A 23,071-nucleotide genomic window follows, 5' to 3' on the forward strand; every position below is an offset into this window, starting at 1 on the left:
CCGAGCCAGTATCTAGCTCTAGGCCTTCTTCGAGTCCGCCGCTGTTGACTAACAATTCCTTCGTTGCATGGTTGTAAGATGCCGCGGACCACATGAGCGGTGTTATACCAACCTTATCCTTAGAGTTCACATCCACTTTACCGGTGCTGATTAACATATCGGCAATCCTGACCGACCCTTCTCCGGTTCGCGAAGCCCAAGCTAAAGGAGTAAGACCACGTGTGTCTTTCGCATCGGGATCAACCTTTCCGCTAGCAAGCAACGCCTCTACCACGCTCTCCAGTGCTGTCGTGGCAGCGGACATCAATCGGCCACCTTGCTGCATCACCGCAGCAGAAAGTGGTGTTTGGTCGTTTTCATCTCTTGCCTCTAGGTCCACTCTGTCGTGTTCGACCATTAGCTTGACGATGTCCTTGTAACCACACGACGCAGCCACCCAAAGTGGACTTTGACCCCTCTTATTGCGAATATTGACGTTGACACCCTCCCTCTCCATCAACATCTTGACGACCGATTCGTAACGAAATTGTACAGCTTGGTGCAATAGAGACGAGCCTTCGTCATCCTGAAGATTGACATCGACTCCATTGTTTTCGAACAGCGCTTTGAATCCTGGAATGTTTGCGTTTCGAATGTCTCGTGATAATTGTAACCATTGTTCGTCTGTAGTCATTGTGGCAGGATTTCGCCTGGACCTTCAAGAGTTATTGACGGAATCGAGAAGTGAGACAATAAGCGCAGGATTGCTGTTGATGTTTCCAGGAACCCTGTACTTATATCCGCGAGACCAGTGCTGACATGCAGCCAAGGGTCAGGCGCACACCGGGTTTTGCCGATACTACCGGCTAAAGAACGAGGCATTATCGCTCCCAGCAATGCTGCCTACCTGAACCAAGTAAGCCGCGACTGCACCACAACGAGGCTGACAGTGAGCATGAGGTGGGGCCACAGCCTCCATATGACGGACTAAAAATCCCACGCCGTACGAAGGGACTTGGTGTCGTCGCTCACCCCATCAGGCTGACCATCTTCCCTCTTCCTCTTCTTAGCCTTCTCCTCCTGCTCCTTCTTCATGTCCCTCTTTTCTCGTCTCTCCACTGCGTCCCATTGATCAACTCCCCACTTGACATACTCTTCCAGCAAAGGCTTAAGCCCACCCCAAATCCTCTCCTCATACGCGGAGTGCTGAAACTCGATGCATAGCCACTCCAACGCCCTGAGCTGATCTATACCACCATAAAGATCCAAAGCTGCACGCTCGTAAACTCTCTTGTTTCCCTCGTTTGCTTCCGCGTACACCTTCTCGAATTTCTCGACGATGGGTTTGACCGACGCAGGTGGTATAAGTGTAACGTTGCCTTTCACCATCGCCAGTGCCGATGGTGAAGCACGCGTAGTCGCCTAGTTCGATTTCGTCGAAGTCTCTATCGCTGCCATGAAGGAGGTGACCGTTGTTTTCGTTGGGGAACAGAGTATAGTCCATGTCATGCATCCAGCTTCCTGATGTATTGACTTCGTCCGTGCTGTAGAAGATATCCTCATCGATGCCGTTGCTCGCACGTAGGAAGTCGTTGTAGTCATCAGGAAGCTTTCCGCCGGGGAGCGCGATGAACGAATGCTCGTCGGGTGAGGAGAGGCGTTTTTCGAGGGCGGCAATCTGAGCTTCCGTTGCGCCGTCCTTGAGAACAGTGGGTATTGTATCTTCACCGCTATCTTCGCGTTCGGTGAGGATGTTTTTGTCAACCATCTTTACAAGTTCGGCCATCGTTTTGGATCGATACGGTCGAGCGGGGCCTTCGGTAGAACGCTTCTCGATGAGGGCGCAACCTTCTTTGACATATTCATCCACGTCAGATGCACGCACACCGAATCTATCCCCGAGCTTAACAGACGCGAGAACGGGCCAGATGCCTGGGCAATACTCCAAGCCTTGGCGACGAAAGATGTAGTGCCTGGTCTCGTCACCGCTTCTATCTGGGTTGTCCCAATTATCCAGCAAGTACTGATATAGTTCTTTCATGTTATCTTCGACCAGACTGGTAGCTAGACGATGTTCGTCCGCAAGTAACGCAACCTGTGTCACCGCACCGAGCGTCATGGTTTCCCCGGCATGCCTGTAGGTAGCATCCGGCTTCATATTTAGGCGCTCGCGTATGGTTTCCACATCTTCTTTACTGAGCGTCCCTTCCTCAGCTTTCGTTGCGATGTCGTTCGGCAAACCCGCGGTGCTGATGCTACCCGTATCCGCGTGGTCTGCTCTGCGGGCCCATGTTGGGAAAGTGTCGCTAGTTGTCCATGCTCCTTGCAACTGCTCTTCGGTAGTGTGACCGTAGTAGTCCCAGGTTGTTGTGTCAAGACCGTACTTATGGATTGACTCGAGAAGTTTGTTGGCTTGGTGGGGAAATCCAAGAACGAACAGGTCTAGAGCTGCGTGCTGCGCTATCCTCGACGAGTTCAAATGCATGCGACAATTAAGAATGGAGGTCTTGGACCAGGGTATGAGAGGCAGGGCGCGTGCCATGATGTCGAAAGCGGCGTCCTAGGTGCTGCTGTGGGAGAGGATGAAGTGGCATTTTAGACCTGTGTTACATTTTTGAAGACCTTTGAGCTGCTAGCCGTAGATGTCACTATGTGCCGGTATCGTGGTGTTTTGAGATTAGCTGCCAGGCTGCAAGCAGCATCCGAGGTGCGATGACATCATGCCTGGACTAGCCAAGGCAACACCAGAGAAGCCTTCCAACATGACCGCGATTGTTCCAACGCGATGCCATGAAATGATTGAACCTATACCCATGCCATCGGTATGTCAATCTTTCCTAAGGGTCCTCGATGCGCGACACGTCGATGGACCGCGTCGTCAGGTGACATCCACGGATACTCGGCCTCGGGGGACTCTGGAAGGTACCCCGAGATGCGCAAGCGAGCCTCGCGCGGTCTAGACGATGTGCGCAGATCCGTAAAACTAATGCCAGGGACGTGTAGGCGACACTACTAGTCGTATGAATGAGGTCGAAAGGAACGAACATTGTCGTTGCGTCCTCCGTCAGCAAAGCCACCGGATTGTGGCACAGCCGCGCGATTTAATCAACTGCCGCCTGGGCAAACTGTGCCAATGTCGGAGGTCCCGTCGATCCTGCAGAATTGAGGTTTCCGCTCGCGTAGACATTACAGTTTTTCGTACGGAAAAGCGTCGCCACACATCACATGACGTGCTGAGAAATCAGGGTCAGCTCTGGCTGGCTCCAAAACTTCGGCCCGTGGAGGTGGCGCGGCGGCTCTTGTGGATCTGGTGGGGTCGGTCTTAGGGTCCGATCCACAACTCAACAGCGTTGGATTCGTCCGTTCGCCATGCTTTCATAAACCTTGAACTACGCAATCTTGACCGGTCTTCAATCAAGTGTAATGGCGACCATGCAATCGCTGAAAGACAGTCGCGCGACGACGTCCTGTACTGAGTGTCAACGGAGGAAGCAAAAGGTGACGACACTCCACATTGGCCCTGCATCTACCCCTTGAACTAATGACGCGGCTAGTGCTCGCGAGAATGGCCCTGCAATCACTGTCAGGCACGAAAAGTACCCCATCTATGTCAATTCTCTGTCAAAAGAGGGCAGCAGGAGCCTTCTCCAGAATCGTCTCGGTATGTAGATCGTCCTGCCTACCCCGCCATTAGCGGAACGCGGTAGTAACGGCGATTGCGCAGTGAAAATTCGGCCTCCAGCATCAAAGGCACAAAACGAAGCGCTCCTGACTCTGCAGAGCCGCAGTTTCTGTCGCAGGATGGCGAGCAAGAAGAGCTTGAAGATGGGCTGAAAGCGTGGGGGTACATGCCTGGTCATGTGCACTACAAAGTCGGCGGAGTCGAGGAGGTAAGAAGATACCCCCCAACATTGATATCAACTAACGCGATCAAGAACGGTCCCCGGAAAGACTCACCAACAGAAAGCTCCGTTACGACGGATGTTCTCGAGAAAGTCCTTTCAGCCGTGCCGCCAAGATCAATAACGGGTAGGCACAAACATCGCGAGATCTTAGCAATCCATTCTCTAACCATAAGCAGATGCGTTCGTCAACCACTTCCTCAATGTCGTCAACTACCGCTACACTGCAATATACGGGCCAACATTAGCCGAACAATACGTCCAATGGTGGGCAGATCGCGGTGCCGGAAAGCAACTTTCTCCAGAATTTACCTGCCTGCTCCTGAGGATCTGCGCGTACTCGGTGCAGTACCTCACACCTGCGCTCCGCAAGATGATTGAGTTCGAACTGGCTTGCAATTGCCAGACTCTGACGGACCGGTTCTCCGACGCAGCGGAAGAGCTAAGCCGGAGTTTTGGAGCAGCGAGAACGAGTGTTGAACGAGTGCAAGAGCTGTTCCTGAAGTGCGTTTGGTTGAAAGCCGAGTCAAAGATCGTAGAGTCGTGGCATGCGCTTTCGCGCACGATTCGGGAAGCGCAAGAGCTGGGCATCGATAAGGATGGAGGTATCGAAGGCTTGTGTGAATTCGACATTGAGATCAGGAGACGTCTCTGGACGCTGCTGTACATCTGGGACTGGTAAGTACAAACCTGCGTATGTTTGCAGCATGACCTGACTCTCGCGCAGGCAAATGTCAGCATGGCTCGGCCGTCCAAACCTCATCGACCAAAAGAATCTCGACTTCAAGTTCCCCAATCTACGGCTCGACAAGTCGACCACGGAGCCAAACCTACTATCACCCTTCGCACACATCGCCCTTCAAGCAACCCTCGGCCGTAGGATCGCCGCTACCATGGGGAATGCCCAATCTGAACACGCTCTCTCGGACAAGCAGGTCTTGGCGATAGAGGCAGAATGCGAAAAGTTCATCGAGGAGCTGCCACCTATATTCCGCTTCACAGACCCCGACACATCATTTGATGAGTCCCATCCTTTCTTCGTCTTCCAGCGCTGTCAGCTGCATTGCGTCATCTTCGTAACGATGCTGAACTTCTTCAAGCCCTACCTGACCCGAGAACGGCGAGACGCGATAGCCGACCAGGACGACGAGTTCCGGAAAAAGGGCGCCGACATCGCGTTGCGTCTTCTGAAAGTAGCGCGCCAGCTCTTCGACCACGAGTTCCCCATCAATGCGAAATTCCATATGGTTGTCTTTGCGATCTTCGATACCGCGACCTTACTCTGCTCGGCTATCATCCACGACCGCGAGCACCTCCTACCTCATCGCGAAGAGATTGTGGATGCAATCGAAAGCTCGCTGGACATGCTGCATCAACTCAGCGGGACAACGAAACTAGGCGCTACATCGTACAACTTCCTCTTCAAGCTCGTGCAGGCCACACCGGAGCTTTCGCGATACTCATCGGCGAGCAAGCGACAACGGCAAACTTCTTCCTCGGTACCTACGACAACACCGCCAGTGCCGGCGCATGAGCCTGCACCTGTAGCGGTGATGCCACCGGTGAAGAATCCAGCGCCACCGGAGCCAGCTGCTGCACCGGTACTTTCTACTGCTACCGAGCTTCCGTCGATGACGATCTCGGATGAGCTGTCCTTCGATATCGATCAGTTCCTTGCTCAAAATCCCTTTGGCACGGTCGGCGATCCAGCGGCTGTTGATATGGGTGGTATGGAGCAAATTTGGGATTGGCAGGATTTGCATATAGATGTTTACGCGCAAGGAGAGCCGGATGGATGGAACGCTACTGGTGATGGCTCTTGATCATGTTCGGATCGTATTCTTGTCAACGCTGTGTACCCCTTCCAGCGCTATCTCGAGCGCGAAGCCACGGTTCGTCCAGGGGAGTGAAGAAGGGTCTAGGTCATCAGATCTGGAATATGTTGCCAACGAGTCGGTAGCCTCTGGATCCTGTGTTCGACTGCCGCAGCCGTAAGGTTGGGTTCAACCCGGTAGTAGGCAAGTGTGCACCCGACGATATTGGCCCTCAGACTTTCATAGCGAGTGATGATGCGCTCGTACGCACTGCAGTCTGCGTCGCGTGTCTGTTCCTCGGGTCATTTTTCTACGTTCATGCATGTTAGCTCTTTGGCGTACATGTAAGCATATAGTAATATCATGCCATAGTCTTACTTACGCTGGCGCTCGAAACTACCTTGCCCCCGATGCTATGTCTAAATCATGCATTCGCGATTGAAATATCTCTGAATTCGGCATGAACGAAATGCTGAGACAAGGTTTCGCAGTTTTAGAAGTTCAGAAAAGGGCGGACGGGGCTGAAGTTAAGTGTCGCAGGGTGGCTCAACCCCGAAAACCTTCGGAGGCCCTAAGTCGCCGCAAACATCGTCATATGTGGCGGTGCAGGGAGACAAGCTTTTGTTTAGTAACTTCGTTTTTCTTTGCACATGGTGAAGGAAAAGCAAGAATGTTATTGCTGCTATACTCAAGGCAAGCCATCATCCTTAACCGATGGTCTCACTTAACCCTCAACACCATGTCAACAACAGACCAGACGTTATACTCATGCGATCAGAACGGGGCTGATTTGCAACTCAGCTTCCTCGCTTTCTTTGTCGACATGGCTTCTAGCTCAGCGGCCTTGCGCTTCTCCGTGGGCTTCCTGACGCGCTTCGGGCGTTGCGGCTCGTCCGTTAGCAAGGCACTAGGGGATTCCATGACTTGCTCCTTCATGACTGGCTTGGCCGATAGTCTCAGGACCAAGCGCGGATGTGTGGTACGTCGTTCAGGCGTCGCGGGAGGATTGCTCGGATGTGGCGGTATTCCTCCGACACCGTGGTCTCGTCCGACCGATGTCGATGTAACATCCTGACTGTGCGTCGCGAGAGGAGTATCCCTCAGATCCTCCAGTCTGATATCCGCCGTGGACGTCGAACGCGGTGTGTCGAAATACAAAACCTCCGGTTCTTGCCCTTGGACGCGTACCGCAGCGAAGCTGTTCTCTGTGCGCATTTTCCAGTCGCTCAATTCCGTCAAGAGCTTGGCGTGATTGCCGAGCTCTTTGCACTGCTTTAACGAAAGCCCCAGGAGTTCGTTATGTTTGTCGGAGAGAGCTTGGTAGTCCATACGCAGACTACCGTATGATGAGGAGAGCACGTCGAGCTGCTCCTCTAGGTCAAGAAAAGACTGTGCGCTGCTGATCTGTAGGTTGTCGAGTTCTTGTCGGAGGGCGCGAATGCTTGATTTAGGGTCTATCGCAGACATCCGACGGCTTCCGTGGTCTTGGCCATCGTAGACTGTGGGCGGTGTGTTGTAACGGAGACGGACGATGCTACATAATGTCAGCAGGTCACCTACCTGATCTGGACGTCCTCAACGGCGTACTCATCCGCTTCATCAGCGAAGTATTGACGGCAGCTCTCAGTCAAGGACTGTTCACTGTTCGATGGAGATTCGTATCCGATGATGGGGAATTTCTTGTCGCCCGTGATGTAAGGCTGCCAGTCGCAGTCGCTATCGCTATCGGACGGCTCACACATGGAGGACAAGTCAATGACCTCGTGTTGACACACCTCTTGGTCACAGTAGTGATCATTGCGGGCTGCTGGCCATTTGGGTGTAGTTGCGACGGATCGGGACGCTGCAAAACGTTTCCGTTCATCAAGTAGCTTGTAGAAGGCAACCACGCATTGAGCGCTGTTCCTGCTGACGAGGGGTTCGGCGTCGCACATGTTGGTAGCTGATAGTAACAGTTGATAGAAATGATGGTCGTGCTATTGCTGAGTGGTGTTTATGGCACTGTTGACAGAAGATGCTGGTGCATGTCGCTCGAAAGAAGGCTGACCCACGATAGAGCGGATCAATGAGGAGGGCTACTACCTCGTCCAATTTCAGACGACGTTCGCCGTTGCCATTTGGGAGGAACACGCATCTCACCTCAAGGCAGCCTCGACGCAAGGCTGGAGCAGTTGGGGTGAGAGAGATGGAAAGATCGAATCAAACCTTATGTATCTTTGCAAGGCTGATACTGGGAAGATGCCGACACCGGGCGCAGAGTGCGCAAACATTCCTCAGTGACATGCATGCCGTCCTGCAGCTTTGCCTATGGTGTCGCTCGAGAGATGCAGTTGGTGTCAGATTCAGGCGAAACATGGTGGGAAGAACCGAAAGATTCTTGATCTTGCTGTCGCCAAGTAATGCCGTACGTAGGTTACATTCGGGTAGCACTACAGTACCGAGGCGATACGAGGTCAACAGAAAGGCCCTGAGTCCTTGTATCGAGCATGTCGCGTGACATTGCCCGTTGTCGATGCGACTTGCTTTAGGGCAGGCCCACCCTCGCGCCTACTCAGCACGTGCTGCCAAAGAAAGTGTTGCATTCGGAGGAGACCGGTGAACTTACTGCAGTGGTTGGCAGGTGTGGAGCCGGGCAAGGGTCCAGCAACCTGCCACAGTGAACGGCAGATTTCTCGTTGCAATTCGAGCGTTTCGGTCTCGGTCTTTCCAGTAGATTAGCAGTGGCAGGCCGCGCATTCAGGGCATGTCGATCTCCCATCGATGTTGGGGTCGAAGGCATCCCGCGCGTTCTGGGACTGATATCTCTGGGACGTCATGCCTGATCCGGGCATTCAACGAGAACACTCGAGCCACCCCGCTTACTGTCGGTGTGATTAACGTCTGGCGATAATTTGAGGCCGGTCTTCTTAGCCATTTCGCGTGTGCGAAGCCTGCGAAAGTAAACGTAATCGGCACGTCTTTAGTCTAGTCGCGTTTCGGCACGCGGCAAAATTCGTCGGGTCCGCCACAAGCGAACAGCCTCGCGACGCGAGGTCAACGTCGCAGTAGCAACGACGATCTGTGCTGGTAGCCATCAATGTCAACCGATGCACCTGGTCTGCGAGCTGTTGTGTTCATCGAGGGCTCAGCGTAAGGTTCTGTCATTGCGCGCATCAGGCGCGCTGCTGCAGGCGCACCCACGCACAAGAAGAGAGACTGCAAAGCTTACCAGACCGATGGTATTAGCTAAGGCCAAGCCTAATAGGATCGAGCGAACCACAGAGGCGACGTGGGATGATCTTTGCAGTGAACGGCAGAGGAACGTGATGGGGTCTGATGCTTGGTCCACCAAGCACTACGTCACGGCGCGCCTTAATGCCGCTACCTTGGCGCACCGTACCAACGACTCCACACCATCTGTCCGTTCCAAAAGATTTTTTGACAGGGGCGGCGCCGGGGAGAGCTGGAGTATATGAGGGGCCATGACCCTCCTCCAGGACCGAGCTCGTGTAACTCTTGTCATCAATTTCCTGCGACCCTGCTGTCGCGGAAGCTTGCCATATCCAATATACAAGCTTTTCCAAGCCTCACAAGCCTTTAGCATCCTGCTTGGGTGAAGACGCCGTGACGGTTCGACACATAAACGACAACGCCACCAGATTACAGCGACATCGACGACTGGACGACCCTGGACAGCATCATCCCAATCGCGACTGCCCCATTATCGCACCCATCCTTACCATTGCGCCAACCCCAAGCAACAACCCCACGCCCATCCTCCATCGCGGCACCACCACCATCATTACGCCAAGATGGTCCGAACTATGTTTGTGAATCCCTTCAAGGCCCATCATGTCGACGAATTCCCCGGCGTCCATGTACCTCTTGATGACTCGACCCATCGCGCTTCTGTAGCTTCCACCCACCCACGCGCCTCCCTCGCTGCAACAGAGAAAACGACCAAAGACGACAAACCAGAAGATGGCCTCACGCGCCCTGACAGTAATGCATCTAGTGGTGTTGTTAACCATGGCTTGACAGTCGCAGCATTGAAGGCAGAGATTGAAGCAGAGGTCGCTGCTTCGGACAACGACACGCCATATGACCGTACGTCGTGTGGCTTTTCCTATCACCTCCGATAATAGTCACGAGGAAACAGTACTGATCTTCCACAGGCAAGTCCAAGGTTATCAACAAAGCCTTGCAGGATATGGGCATGGGCCGCTACCAATGGCAGCTTTTTGCTCTTTGCGGTGGCGGTTGGATGGCCGACAACTTGTGGCTGCAGGTACGCGTATCAAATTCCCCATCAACCAACAGGACTTACCATGATCCAGGGTGTTGCTCTCACACTACCACAACTCAGCGTTGAGTTCGGTGTCAGCGAGACGGAAGTCAGATACACCACACTAGCGCTCTTCCTCGGTCTCTGCATTGGCGCTTCCTTCTGGGGAACCGCGTCTGACATTATCGGTCGTCGTCTCGCTTTCAACTTTACTCTTTTCCTCGCTGGTGTCTTTGGTCTTGCATCCGGCGGTGGGCCCAACTGGATCGGCACATGCGCACTCTACGCTTGCATTGGTCTTGGTGTCGGTGGTAACCTCCCTGTTGACGGCGCTTTGTTCCTCGAATTCCTGCCTCAAACATCGGGAAACCTCCTCACGCTGCTTTCGATCTTCTGGCCCGTCGGTAATCTGGTTGCCTCGCTCCGTAAGTCGATACCGCTAGCTATACTCACCACTTACTGACGACCTGCAGTGGCATGGGCATTTATTCCCAACTTCTCATGCGCTGACGGTACTCCCGTCGGACAATGCCGCATGGAAGACAACATGGGCTGGCGATACCTCATCCTGACTCTCGGCGCCATCACATTCTTCATGTTCATCTGCCGCTTCTTCCTCTTCCATCTTTACGAGTCACCCAAGTTCCTTTTGTCTCGCGGTCGCCAGGCCGAGGCTGTCGCCACCGTCTACGGTATTGCGCACTACAACAAGACGCACACTTGGCTCACCGAGGACATTCTCAACCAAATCGGCGGCGACCAGGAAGTCACCGGAGAAGATGTCAAGCTTAGCGTCTTCGAAATCGTCAAGCGCTCCCTTAGCCGTTTCTCGATGAAGCGCTTCAGGACTCTCTTCCAGGACAAGAAGATTGGTCTTACCACCGCACTACTCTGGTTCCAATGGTCGACTATCGGTATGGCCTACCCGCTATTCAACGCTTTCCTCCCGCAGTACCTCAAGAACTCGGGTGGCGGCGTCGAGAACGACATCAGCATCGTCTACCGCAACTACGCCATCACTGCCATCGTCGGAGTCCCCGGATCCATCCTCGCCTGCTACACCGTCGACCTCAAATACGTTGGCCGCAAGGGCACAATGGCCATCGCCACCGTCATCACCGGTGTCTTCGTCTTCCTCTTCACCATCTCTTCCGACTCCGACTTCCAGCTTGCCTTTACATGTCTCGAGGCTTTCTTCCAGAACATCATGTACGGTGTCTTGTACGCCTACACACCTGAGGTGTTCCCTGCCCCAATCCGTGGCACGGGTACTGGAATGAGCAGTTTCTTGAACCGCGTTGCTGGTCTTTGCGCGCCTATTGTTGCTATCCAGGCGGGTGGAAGTAACCCCAAGGCGCCGATCTACGCCAGTGGTGGATTGTTCATTGCGGCGTTCTTCAGTATGTTGGTGCTGCCTATTGAGACGAGAGGCAAGCAGACTTTGTAGATGGTGCTCATTGAGTACTTGACGGCAGGACCGTATAGCGCAGTTGCATGATATGTAGCGCTAAGAAATGATAAATATCCATTTCATGTCAAATTATTCCACCTGGTGTCTCTCGCCGTGCCCTCTGACTAACCACCACATCCCCTCCACCTCTACACATCTTTATCCCCCAACTCACAGCCTCGCCCTCACGTCCTCCAGCCTCAAACCCCACCCCCTCAACCACTTCTCGACAAGCTCTTCCGTAACGCCTTCAACCTCCGGCAACATCTCCCTCGCATTCTCATTCCTAAAAACCAACGCCTCGCCCTCCCTCCCCTCCCCACCCTCCATCAAAAACGCATGCATCTTAAACTTCTGTGGATCCAACATCCCCAACCACTGCGGCAAGCTACACTCCCTAACCTCAAGTCCAAACCGCCCAACCAACACCTTCTGCAACAGCACCCAAGGCGCGGGACGGGGATGCATCATGTTGTACACTTTAACATTGTCTGCAGATGTGCTCTGCTGTGATAAAGTGACATTGGCAATCCCTTCCGCCAACGAATCCACCGGAATCCAATCCACAGCATTCATCCTCACGGGCCAGTACCCCAGTTTCTGACTTGTCTTGAAAATCACCCACAACCAGCCCTGAATCGGCCACTGCGGTGCTTCAGGCAAAGCAGACGACGCGCCCCCAATCTGACCTGCGCGTACGATAGCGACGCGTAACCCGTGCTGTTGACCTGCTCGAGCGAGAAGTTGCTCCGCGAGACATTTACTCTGACCATACCCCGTGTTCGCTGCACTGGCAAAGTCCCAGGCGGGGACTTCGGGGATGAGCGGTGTGGAAGGGTGCCGGGTTGGGTGATTCATTATCGAAGTGTTCGAGGACATGAAGGTTACGCGTGGGTTTAGGGGACTGGCGATACATGCAGTGATAACGTGTTGAACAGCGTTAAGGAGGGGAAGGTAGCCGATGAGAGGCGTCGCCCAATTTGCGTTCCACGCATTGAAAACGATTTCTGAGACGTTGGTCGTGAAGTGTGTGTATTGGGTGGGGGATAGGCCGAGGTTAGGGAGTGTGATGTCGGTTGTTGTGAAGGTGAGGCGGGTGAGGTCTTCGTTGCTGATGCGGGTGAGAGACGAGGTGGTGCGTTGTTCTGCGTCTTTGCTACGGTTTAGGCAGAGGATGGTGGCTTGGGGGTGTTTTTGGAGGAGAGAGGCGGTGATGTAGGGGCCTAAGAAGCCGGTGGTGCCGACGATGGCGATGGTCTTTTGTTCGGTCATTGCTGTTTGTGAGAGTGTGGTGCTATCTTTGACTGGGACAAGATTCGTGAGATCTATAATCGGGATGGTGAGAACACTCAGCAGTGGTCCATTGACACTATTACGCACGCAGGTAAGTGAAGAATGAATTCGGTACGTAATGTGAGGCACAACTTCGTTTGCGCCTCATATTTGAAGGCGGTGGTCGGTAAGTGAGGTCACCTCCACGGACATGTTGAACATGCCGTGCAACACCCATTGGTGGGTAATCAAGGGGCGTCCTGCATGTAGTGATGTTAAGCCCGATACTTGTTCTCGCCAATGAATTGAATGTGAGATACACACTTGCGTCCGCGGATGCTTGCCAATTTCTCATAAAAGCGCAAGGAGCCCAACCACGATAGTGATGTGCTGCCACATTGTATACAATACACATTGATTGTACCGATCTGTGTAGAGCGATGTCGCGGGAGCGATACACGACAGGGCTCTGTGTGGCGTTGCTCCAACTGCGTGGTGGGATCTTGGTACGTGTTGACTTTGGTGTTTCCCCAGCTCCATAAGACGGACTGCAAGGCCTAGACCTAGCGCGATAGTAATCAGAGCAGGCTGAAGATTTGTCGACGGAGAGGGTATGATGCGATAGGCTAGAGATGGGTAAAAAGGTCTACTGGCGACGTTCAGTTCACATCGCAGCATCTGCCGTGATACAACATGCCAGTACCCGATACGTGACGGTTCGCATGCATGGGTAATTGTGGGCGCAAGGGTGACCCAAGGCTGAGGCACGGAAAAGAGAGGTTTGAGATATCCCTTTGGTCTGATGATGTAGCAATGCGGCTCCACAATCGCCACGCGCTGCAACCCTCGACTCCTTACCTCTCCATATCACACATTGCCTACGCCCACCGCAACGGCTGCCGCTTTGGTCGAATGATGTACTCCGCAGCGGCATAGGGCGATGGTGGTCAAAGGCCGTTAGGCGTTGCCGCGCTTGCCATCGCCTTTCTTAAAGAAGAAGCTGCTCCGAGCTGCCCTCGACTGAGCGACGGTCCGCGCTATCGTAGACTTTCCCATGCCGACCATGCCACTCAGCCAGGATGTAGACTTGCCTTCCTCGCTGTCCGTCCATATTGTTGTATCGTCTATCAACTCGGTGCGGGTGTTCGACAGACATCGTGCAGTGTGCTCGTCGCCGTGGGAATCGCATGAGGCGCCTGTCGCGAAAGGCAGTCTGGCTAGATCCAGCTTCTGATTATGTTGAACACAAGGACTGTGTAGTTAGTGAGAAGCTGGGTCTGCGTATGAGATATCTGAGTACAGAAACTTTCGCCTGATCGACCTGAAGTGTTAAGCTGAACGTTGTCCATGATGCAAGGTCTTGATAGGAGAAGCAGACTGGTCGATCGCGCTTCGGATCGTCGTAGGCAGACGGAGCAGCCAGGCCGCTGTCAGGCTGGGCGCAAAGTACCACCGAAAGTCATCACAATCGAATCATTCTGAGACAAGCGCGAACACAAAAAGATGCTTTCAGGGTGAAAGTAATGGTGCAAGTCGTTATCAGCTGCCCGAAGCTGAGACGGCTGGCACAGCGTTGCTGCATTGCGTGCGGCCCGGCGCCCGGACCGCTTCGGAAACACGTTTCGCCGAAGCCCGCTTGTGCGTCATCGAGTGATGAGCGGAACACCATGCCGATGTCATCCTCCCATCGCGTGCATTGCGATATTTCTGTTTGAGCTTACTGGTGATTCGCTAGATAAGGTACACTACCACGACACCATTCGATGACCTGTGTACAGCAAATGAGAACGCCCATCAACCACCCGGCACGTTGCTTCCTGAAGAGCGTGGTCGCCCTACATACGCGAATTCACGCTGCGACGCTCTTTGTGCACCCCAGCCTCCAGGCTCCAAGAAGCTACTCTCCTGCGATGATGGCATTAACATCCTCCCGACGTCTCGGTCGAAACCGAACCCACGCACAGGCTTATCGCTGACATTGCCCGACCGCAAAGATACATACTCCCCACGATCGCGACGCAACAGCGACCCAATGTTCAGCGCTTTGTTTGCACTAGTCATGAGTAGCTTTAGCGTTGGACCAGATCGCTGATTGTATACCAGGTTTTGAAGCTGATCGACGACACCAAGAATTTCCCTGTCCCAACCACGAAGCGGAGTTTCGAAATCGGATATTCCGTCTATCACGCAAATGATCGTTATTGACTTGTCCATGTTGCACACGATCGACCCGAACAGAGATACCAATGCTAGCACGTTGCATTGCGACACTGCGTCGTAGAGACCTTGCTCCATTGGATCTAGGTCTATGTCCGGAGTGCCGGGATAAAGGATCAGCTGAGTGATGAGGCTGCGTATAAGTCCTGATGGTCCGCTGATCGTGTCTTGTTCAACCCTGGTATGACTGCTGCAGAAGAAGCGCAGGACTATATTGGAGCTTGTCTGGACGAGCGTGGTTGCTAAAGAAGCACACAAGACGGACAACGGAGATATCTTTCCGATACCATCGTCTTTGCAATACCCATCAACCAGCAGAATCCCAGAGAACGGCTGACTAAGCCAATTCTTGAACTGCGCAGTCGTGAGCAGCCATCGCGCCTTGCCGAGGCCCTTGGGTCGTAAAGAGTTGCTCTGCCTCAAGATGTGCTCCGTTTCGCCGCTCAAGTATCCGAGGTCCACGTGGAGTGTCAATAGAAGCTCTTCTATCGTCACTGAAAATGTCCGTTGGGTAAGACGTCGCTCCTTCGCAATGACCTCGGCTCTAACAGTTTGCTGGACAGGCTGCCCTAGAGATGGATGAGCTTGTGACTGGGTCCATAAATTTGGGCTCGACTTACTTGAGCGATACACCGTTTCCGAGGCTAATAATTTGTACAGTTCAGTCTGAATCATAGCAGCAACCTCATTCTTGGATACCATCGTCGACATGCAGTCGCTCATCCTCAGGAATCCTTGCTTGTTGTCTTCTTTCATCTCTTTACATGTCTTCATCACGTTATCCTGCACCAATGTGAGATGCTCATCCAGAACATCAACTTTTCCATCAAGACAAGTGCCTTGTTTCAAGACTTCGCTGATGCCTCGGTTGAGAGTCTTCGTCTCCCCATCGAGAAGCCTGACTCCCTGCGATACTTTATGAACTTGAGCACGCGTTACGTGCAACTCGGTATCGATCGCGGAAGTCGTCTTGCGGATTTGCTCCAGGCTTTGTGCGCTGAGAATGTCGACTCTCATCGTCACCCCGGCCTTGGCGTTTTGGATGTTATGATCGAGTCCCTCCAACACGACTGCTTCGTACTCTGGCAGTCGTGTCTTTATACGGCGGAGGACTATCGAAGCTGAGGGCTTGACGGCTTACATCGGATGGGGTAAAACTTACGCGACCCTTCTTTGCGACATCGAAGCAGCATCTCGATAAGCAATTTCAGGGAATCGACGATGATACCGTAAAGATCGTACGTCTTCGCCTTCAGTTCACCATCTCGAAATATCTTGTACATCTCGGCTGTCGTCTTGAGAGTGTCAACAACGTCTGCGAGTAGCTCTAGTATCTTCTCTCGATTCTCGATGCGTTGTTCCCAGGCCTGGACAGACGGTCAGCTAATATAAAAATCAACATATGGAGCAATGATACCTGGAAGATGAACGACAATCCTCCGCGTAAGACACCAAGGCCTTGTTCTTCTGGGATTATGGAGCAAAGAGAGTCGAGTGTCCTGGCATCAGCCTTGCCGCCCCGAATGAAATTTCGAAAGGAACCTTTTGGAGCTTTGGTTTCGTACGCCGCGTTCGCAGCATCGATCTGCTCGAAGACATCGTCCCAAGTACAGTTCTCGGATTTGCATCCAGGGAACAATGTACTGGCCTTGCTGAGAACAGCTTCAAGCTCGCTTTCCAGCATGAGTTTCTCGTTCTTCGAGCGGTAGGGTGCTGCAATTGGGAAACTTACTTGCTCGGTATGGTCCTGAGCTCACCACGTTGACTGTTGTATTGGGTGGGCACAGACAGTGTGGAGCGCAAAGCACCACCGGTGGTTGTCCTGAACAGCTGAAACCTTCTAATTTCGTGCTCGTCGTTCATTACTTCCTTCACATTTTTGGGAGGCAAAGGATTTTGTGGAAGTTCATTCATTGTGGATCCGAATACTGCAGATGTAAGGGCTTGAAACTCAGGGTTGTCGAATTCTCTTCTTCAGTCTGCTGCCAGCTGGAGGTCGCACAGCTTCAGAAGGTAGCACACCAACTTGCTCAGCCCCATTGCAATATGCGCCACCAAAGCAACCTTCTTGCAGCTACCCCAACATCGCTTGTCGACCTCCGGTAAAATGCAAATGATAACGCAAACATCGCATTTGCTGCGTCAGCGCCGGATGGGGAAATCCAATCCGAAGGCTTGAGGCCAAATGAAGGGACAGATCTCAATGCGTGAGATGGGGGCCGAGAGACTGCTGCAGAGCCAATCTGAGCAATGCTGTTATCAGCTCGGTTTTCAGCAGTTGGGCTGTGCAAGCGCTAGATCTGGAAGCCTTTGAGAGAGGCGTGTTGATCCCAGGCTAACACCGACAAGGGTCGATACAGGAAAAGGCAGCTGGGGGCCAAAACTCCCGACAAGGCAAACGCCAAGGGCTTATTTTCGCGAAGCTCATCAACTGATAGGCATTGCAGGTTCATCTCCGAGGGTGTTAAGACAGTCTCTCCAAGGAACACCTCACAGCTGCTATACTCGCTTAGCCTGACGAACGGCAGCAACTGCAATACCCAGCCTACAGGTATACGCCTTAGCCAATCACCGATTTTCCCCGCACTACCTCCAATGCACGTCGATCCTGATTTTTCTCACTCAGCGTCTCGATGCAGCAGTTGGCTTATTGAATCAGCCGCGGTATCTCGAGGTCTGCACTTGGCCCCTGCCAGCCCCCGTTTTGACCGGACATTACGGGGAACTTGCTGTGATAATCTGACCCGCAAGCAACCACAATTATATATCGGCAATGATCGCTACTGGTGAGAAGCGTCTGTAGCACACGCGCAGCCGACATATATCCTGCAAGCTCGGCGCTTTGGGTTGTAGGTGACCGCCTTTAGCCTACAGTACAACGAGGAAGCCTCGCGACCTTCCTAGCAGAATCTCGACGTCTTTCGTCCCATTCTGTCACCAAGCCGGTCGTCAGATTCTTGTAATTCTTTGCTAGCGCATACCTTACCTCCCATCTAAGACCTCTTTCACCTTTCCACGCTGTGAAAAATCGACCTTCACGTCATTTGCGCCAAACAACACGATGGAGGCGGCGTCTCCTAGAGCTGCGAACGTGGAGCAAGAACTCAAGCAGCCAGTCTTAAGTACTGTATGCCAAGTATCGGACCCTGCCGAATGTGATATGCCGACGCCGAAAGAGGTCCCGAACAAAGATTCCAGAGAGGGCGATGCCATCGTTGCGCAGCTGGAATCTGGATCTGTATTGCTTAATCAAATCAACCAGAGTATCTGTGAGCTCACGAGTTCGATCAAAGAGCTAGTCACTTCCAGAACAGAACAGGCACCCACAGCGAAGTCTGACGAACCTGATGCAAAGAATTCGAAAGACCAGAAGGGAGCCACTAAAGTTGAAGGGAACGTAATCACTGAAGAAGAGACAAATGGCGTGGTGTTCTCGGAAAAGGTCGTTCCTCAAGTGCGAAATTGCAATTGGGAACAGTTCAAGAACAGGGATGACGGGGGAGAAGAAGTCTTCGCTTTGGAGGTACTGATTACCAGTGGATCATTTCCACGTCAAATGGAAGACGAGGATGCCAGAAGGGCGCGCATTCCTGGACGAAAGCCTGAAGTCCAACCTGATTCTGAGGACCCCACCCCGATCACGAAACATGGTCTAGCGCATAGCGCAGTACGCAGAGGCAGCTGGATTCATCAGGTCCGGATCAATTCCAAAGCCGTCATGAAGATGCTTGGGAAGTTCAGTGATGCCAACAAAGCCTGGGAAGGGAAGCCACATACGTTTCTGCAGCCTTTTCGACTTCTCATTCACTTCCACGAGAAGATGAAGAAGGAGCTTCAGATCATCGAGACAAAGGTTGCAGGCTCATCAGCACCACCAGAAACAAAGGGAGCCTCGCTGGATGAGATCAAGCCGATGGATATAGCGCCTGCTTCCGTTGCCGATGATGAAGACACGAACAATAAGAAAGAGCAAGATCCAGACGATCTGGAAGCGTTGTATTTGGAGAGAGAAACGCTTGAAGAGGTCCAGTGCTATGTCAACTTTGTGGAAGAGCACCTGCTACCTCTGCGCCAACAATTCCGTGATCCGACCGCTCCAGGGGTGCCTAAAGTTGGCTACGAAGACCTGAGCTATCTCTTCGAGCCCGGCGATCTTGTGTATGTCCCAAAGTCTGGCCAACAAGGACCTAGCGCAAACTCAACCACGCAGGAGATCCGCAGAGTATTTCAGGTCCATGTCGGCTACAACAAAGAGTTGACCGGCTGCGGTTGCTCCATCTGCAAGGTACAGAAGTTTACCTCCATCCAGTCATACTATTTAGACTATGATGGCGAGGGATACGGTTGTGTTATGACTCCAATCCCTTTCGAACCATTTGCGGGGAAGAAGCTTATCACTGAGCTGCCATGCTACCCACTCCGATTCGTCGAGGATCGAGAAACGAAGCTGAAACACGCCAAGAGTGACGGGTCCAGATTCGTGGAAAACATCGCTAAACGATACGGCTATTATAACGGATGGTCGGTCATCAAAAGCCCCGCCGGGGACGACATTGAAGACACAAAAGGGGACATAATTAAGAGTCCAGAGCATATCGACAGCGACGTCTTGGTGGACTTCACCGAAGCTTCCAACGTATACCCAAGGTGGAAACCCGAGCTTACCACACTAGAAGAAGAGACATGCAACCTGACACCGGTTAGCGATGACACATCCATCATAACATGGAAGGGCTCTGACCGCAAAGATCTTCTTCGGGAAAGCCATGACAGTCTCATGGATGATAGTTTGTTCGAGTCCATGGAGTACAATGCTTATATCAAGCGCGATGCCTTTCTCGCAAAGCAGCATAACGAAGTTCCTCCTACGGAAGACGACCTCGCTCTTCTACCACGGCGCATGTTCGCGTACGCTGTAGGGGACCGCAAATTTGTGCATATCGACTCCCGCTATCTTAAGCCCGTAAAACAGCAAGGCAAAGAGGGCGAAGCATTTGCGGACCTTCAGATTGAGAACACGAACAAACGACTCATCGAATCGCTTCTGAAATCGCACTTCAGGAAGAAGCAGGAAGAATCGGAAGGGACTGAAGTTCTCTCGCAAGATCTCATCCGAGGAAAAGGCCGAGGTATTGTCATCCTCCTGCATGGTGAACCTGGCGTTGGAAAGACCGCCACAGCTGAGGCTGTTGCCCAGAAATACGAGAAGCCGCTGTTTCCCATCACCTGCGGTGACCTTGGGTTTACTCCGGAAGGTGTGGAGAAGTCGTTGAAAGAATTCTTTCGCTTGGCCCATCTTTGGGACTGCATTCTGTTACTCGATGAAGCCGAGGTCTTTATTTCGCAAAGAGATAGGAATGATCTTCAAAGGAATGCGCTGGTATCGGGTAAGCTGTCATCACACTGCAAACAGGAACACTTATACTCACATCATGGTTAGTATTTCTCCGAATGCTCGAGTATTACAACGGCGTGTTGTTCCTCACGACCAATCGAGTCGGGGTTCTTGATGAGGCTATCAAGTCTCGAGTTCACCTCCATCTGCGATATGACCAGCTCAACAGACAACAAACAACGGAAATCTTCAAGCACAACATTAATCGACTCAAGAACATCGAACTTCAACGCCAGGACGCAGCCGATCGCTTATACATCATTGAGAGCGAGATCAACGAATTTGCGCTGACCCATTTCGATGAGACAGCCAAGTCTGGCGTAGGCCGATGGAATGGCAGACAGATTCGAAACGCATTCCTCATCGCTGCTTCGCTAGCGCACCTTGATGGCGAGAATAACCCCGGCATGCAGAAGCAGCTCCGAAAGATGCATTTCGATGATGTCGCCCAAACGACCAAGCTGTACGATAGCTTCAGAATCGCCACCCTGGACGGGGATGACAGTAGTCTCGCTCACGAGCGCAATGACCGATATAACGGTTTTGATCAACGTTCTAGCGTAGCTATACCGAGTAGCCCATATGGACACCCTTCGTATGCACCGCCGCATCGTCCTGGGCCTCCCGGCTACTATGCTGCACCAACCGCTCAGCATGAACGCGCAAACCCTATGGAACCTCCGAGACACATGCCCAAGCCTACCACGCCAGTAGCATATGAGCAACCGCCATCCGATGTAGGATATAGTCGTCAGTACGAAGCTGGTTCAAGATCATCGATGGGAGGAGCAGAGTGGCAGCAAGGACAGTATCCCAACCAGCAATACGGATAGAGGAACAACATCGGCCGATTCTTGTGTAGCAGACGCCTCATTTTGTACCTTTCTTAAATGCCGATATCTTCTTTTACTTTCTGTCTGTCGCTTCTTATCTCATGGCTAGCTTAACTTTCAATATACATGACAGCAATTGCCTTTGTATGACCTGTCATTACCCTATACGTCACGGTTCGCATGTGAAGATCGTGACGAGAAGCGCAAGGGCGTCTCGGGCCTGAGGCGTGGGGACGAGAAAGTCGTCGCCCTGATAATGTAGCGACGGGTGGAAAGACGGGAGAATCTAAAAATTGGCCAAGGCGGGCTCCACACCTGCTACGCGCTGCAGGCTTCGACCCCTTGTCTCCGTCCTACATGTTGTCTACACCCACCACGACGGCTGTTGCTTTGGCCGAATATCATTCAAGGAGAGTAGTTTCTATCCGTCTGTCGAGTTAGCAAATGACACGGAAAGCCCACACTTCAACGCGCGACTGCGGCCAGGGTCTTTCCCCGCATTTGGCTACCGAGGCTTCAACACCATGAAGTTTGGCATCTTGAGACCGCAAAACGATGCGTAGCTTCACAATATCACGAGTGCTAACATTATAGACTCTACTAAACAATATACTTTGATCCGGGTAGCCTCGCATCGCCCCCGACGTCGTAATCGCGACCCCTAACCCCCCAAACACAATGGCACTGGGCGAATACACAAACCTACGCGTCGACCGCCACGACCGCGTCTTCGTCATCACCCTCGCCAAAGCCCCCGAAAACCGCATAAACGTCGCCTTCGCGCAAGAAATTATACGCGCACTCCGCGACATCGAGCGCGAACTAGGCGCCGACACAGAAGGCTGCGTGATAACGCGAGGAAACGACGAGAAGTTCTGGTGCACAGGTCTCGAGCTAGACGAGAGCGACAGAAACCCTTTTGCCAACAGCGATGGTTTCTTCCCACTCCTAGCTACCTTGCTCGACTACCCTTTCCCCACCATCGCGTTATTGACAGGTCACACATTCGGCGGCGCCTGCCCCTTCGCCCTCGCACACGACTACCGCATCATGAACTCCTCGCGCGGCTTCTTCTCTATGCCGCCCGTAAATCTCGGTTTGCATTTCCCTGGTATCGGGTTCCTGCCGCGGCTTAAGCTCCGGCCGCAGGTTGCAAGGAAAATGCTGCTTGAGGCGCATCGCTGGACGGGCAAGGAGGCATATGAGGATGGTATTGTGGATGAGGTTGCGGACCCCGAGGTTATGCTTGAGGCTGCGCTGAAGAAGGCGAGGGGTGTGCAGGGGAGGGCTAGGATGGGTGTTTATAGTGTGTTGAGGAATGAGCTTTGGGGGGAGGCGGCGGAGAAGATTAGGGGGATTTGTTATGTGCATGGGAAGAGGGTTACTGCGCCTGCGAAGGCGAAGATCTAGAATTGTCGGTTTCTCTGACTGATGGTTATCTTTATCAATCTAGGCTGAGTCACTGGTCATGTATTTGGGCTGTCTCCTTGTTGGGTGGTTGGTTCTTTCCACATTTCGCGTGGGCGTGCCTCATTTCGTCATGGATCCGTGCGTCATCCCATAGCGACTTCCTTTCGCTTCATCTCACTCCGCCTTCCTTCCGCCTTATCGCATCCCAAAACACCCCTCGATGTCGTTGTTTTATCTTTCACCTATTCCCTCAGGTATCGCAGACCGGTCGCTCACGTTAACGAAACCGCTGCGACAAACAACGTACGTCTACCGAACGCATGAGGGTCGGTCGCGAGCTATCTTCAGAACCCTACTTGTCGCTGCGGAAACCGGACCGAGAAAATGCGCGTATCAGGCCATCGATGATCTTTGATATCAGTATATACAAGTGTACTTGTGTAATGGTAAATTCTATCTATCTGCCGCTGGCCGTCAAAGGCTAAATGCGCCGTTTCATCTACCAGGCCCTGGCGATCTCCATTCAATCTGGATC

At 52.8% G+C, this 23,071-nt stretch overlaps 8 protein-coding genes across 8 annotated transcripts; 4 read left to right on the forward strand and 4 right to left on the reverse strand.

Moving 5' to 3' along the window:
• Nucleotides 1-18: 18 nt before the first annotated feature.
• On the reverse strand, nucleotides 19-2,521 carry J4E83_006438 (uncharacterized protein; the record flags this gene model as incomplete). Its single annotated transcript, XM_049333351.1, has 3 exons — nucleotides 19-48; nucleotides 113-612; nucleotides 1,366-2,521. The coding sequence occupies 3 exons, from the start codon at nucleotides 2,519-2,521 to the stop codon at nucleotides 19-21; spliced, it is 1,686 nt and encodes a 561-aa protein (XP_049187527.1).
• Nucleotides 2,522-4,254: 1,733 nt separating this feature from the next.
• Nucleotides 4,255-5,704, forward strand: J4E83_006439 (uncharacterized protein; the record flags this gene model as incomplete). The annotated part of the gene is made up of 2 exons (XM_049333352.1): nucleotides 4,255-4,559; nucleotides 4,609-5,704. 2 exons carry the CDS (start codon nucleotides 4,255-4,257, stop codon nucleotides 5,702-5,704), a joined length of 1,401 nt encoding a protein of 466 aa, XP_049187528.1.
• Nucleotides 5,705-6,469: 765 nt separating this feature from the next.
• J4E83_006440 (uncharacterized protein) lies at nucleotides 6,470-7,629 on the reverse strand (the record flags this gene model as incomplete). Its single annotated transcript, XM_049333353.1, has 2 exons — nucleotides 6,470-7,229; nucleotides 7,283-7,629. The coding sequence occupies 2 exons, from the start codon at nucleotides 7,627-7,629 to the stop codon at nucleotides 6,470-6,472; spliced, it is 1,107 nt and encodes a 368-aa protein (XP_049187529.1).
• A 1,857-nt stretch (nucleotides 7,630-9,486) lies between these two features.
• On the forward strand, nucleotides 9,487-11,406 carry J4E83_006441 (uncharacterized protein; the record flags this gene model as incomplete). The annotated part of the gene is made up of 4 exons (XM_049333354.1): nucleotides 9,487-9,781; nucleotides 9,850-9,962; nucleotides 10,012-10,384; nucleotides 10,433-11,406. 4 exons carry the CDS (start codon nucleotides 9,487-9,489, stop codon nucleotides 11,404-11,406), a joined length of 1,755 nt encoding a protein of 584 aa, XP_049187530.1.
• Nucleotides 11,407-11,580: 174 nt separating this feature from the next.
• On the reverse strand, nucleotides 11,581-12,681 carry J4E83_006442 (uncharacterized protein; the record flags this gene model as incomplete). Its single annotated transcript, XM_049333355.1, has 1 exon — nucleotides 11,581-12,681. One exon carries the CDS (start codon nucleotides 12,679-12,681, stop codon nucleotides 11,581-11,583), a length of 1,101 nt encoding a protein of 366 aa, XP_049187531.1.
• Nucleotides 12,682-14,475: 1,794 nt separating this feature from the next.
• J4E83_006443 (uncharacterized protein) lies at nucleotides 14,476-16,761 on the reverse strand (the record flags this gene model as incomplete). The annotated part of the gene is made up of 4 exons (XM_049333356.1): nucleotides 14,476-16,010; nucleotides 16,061-16,265; nucleotides 16,316-16,571; nucleotides 16,631-16,761. 4 exons carry the CDS (start codon nucleotides 16,759-16,761, stop codon nucleotides 14,476-14,478), a joined length of 2,127 nt encoding a protein of 708 aa, XP_049187532.1.
• Nucleotides 16,762-17,959: 1,198 nt separating this feature from the next.
• On the forward strand, nucleotides 17,960-21,126 carry J4E83_006444 (uncharacterized protein; the record flags this gene model as incomplete). Its single annotated transcript, XM_049333357.1, has 2 exons — nucleotides 17,960-20,285; nucleotides 20,339-21,126. 2 exons carry the CDS (start codon nucleotides 17,960-17,962, stop codon nucleotides 21,124-21,126), a joined length of 3,114 nt encoding a protein of 1,037 aa, XP_049187533.1.
• Nucleotides 21,127-21,804: 678 nt separating this feature from the next.
• On the forward strand, nucleotides 21,805-22,536 carry J4E83_006445 (uncharacterized protein; the record flags this gene model as incomplete). Its single annotated transcript, XM_049333358.1, has 1 exon — nucleotides 21,805-22,536. The coding sequence occupies one exon, from the start codon at nucleotides 21,805-21,807 to the stop codon at nucleotides 22,534-22,536; it is 732 nt and encodes a 243-aa protein (XP_049187534.1).
• Nucleotides 22,537-23,071: the final 535 nt, after the last annotated feature.

Source organism: Alternaria metachromatica (assembly GCF_023757995.1).
Source record: "Alternaria metachromatica strain BMP 0045 chromosome Unknown scaffold_14, whole genome shotgun sequence".
NCBI lineage: Eukaryota > Fungi > Ascomycota > Dothideomycetes > Pleosporales > Pleosporaceae > Alternaria > Alternaria metachromatica.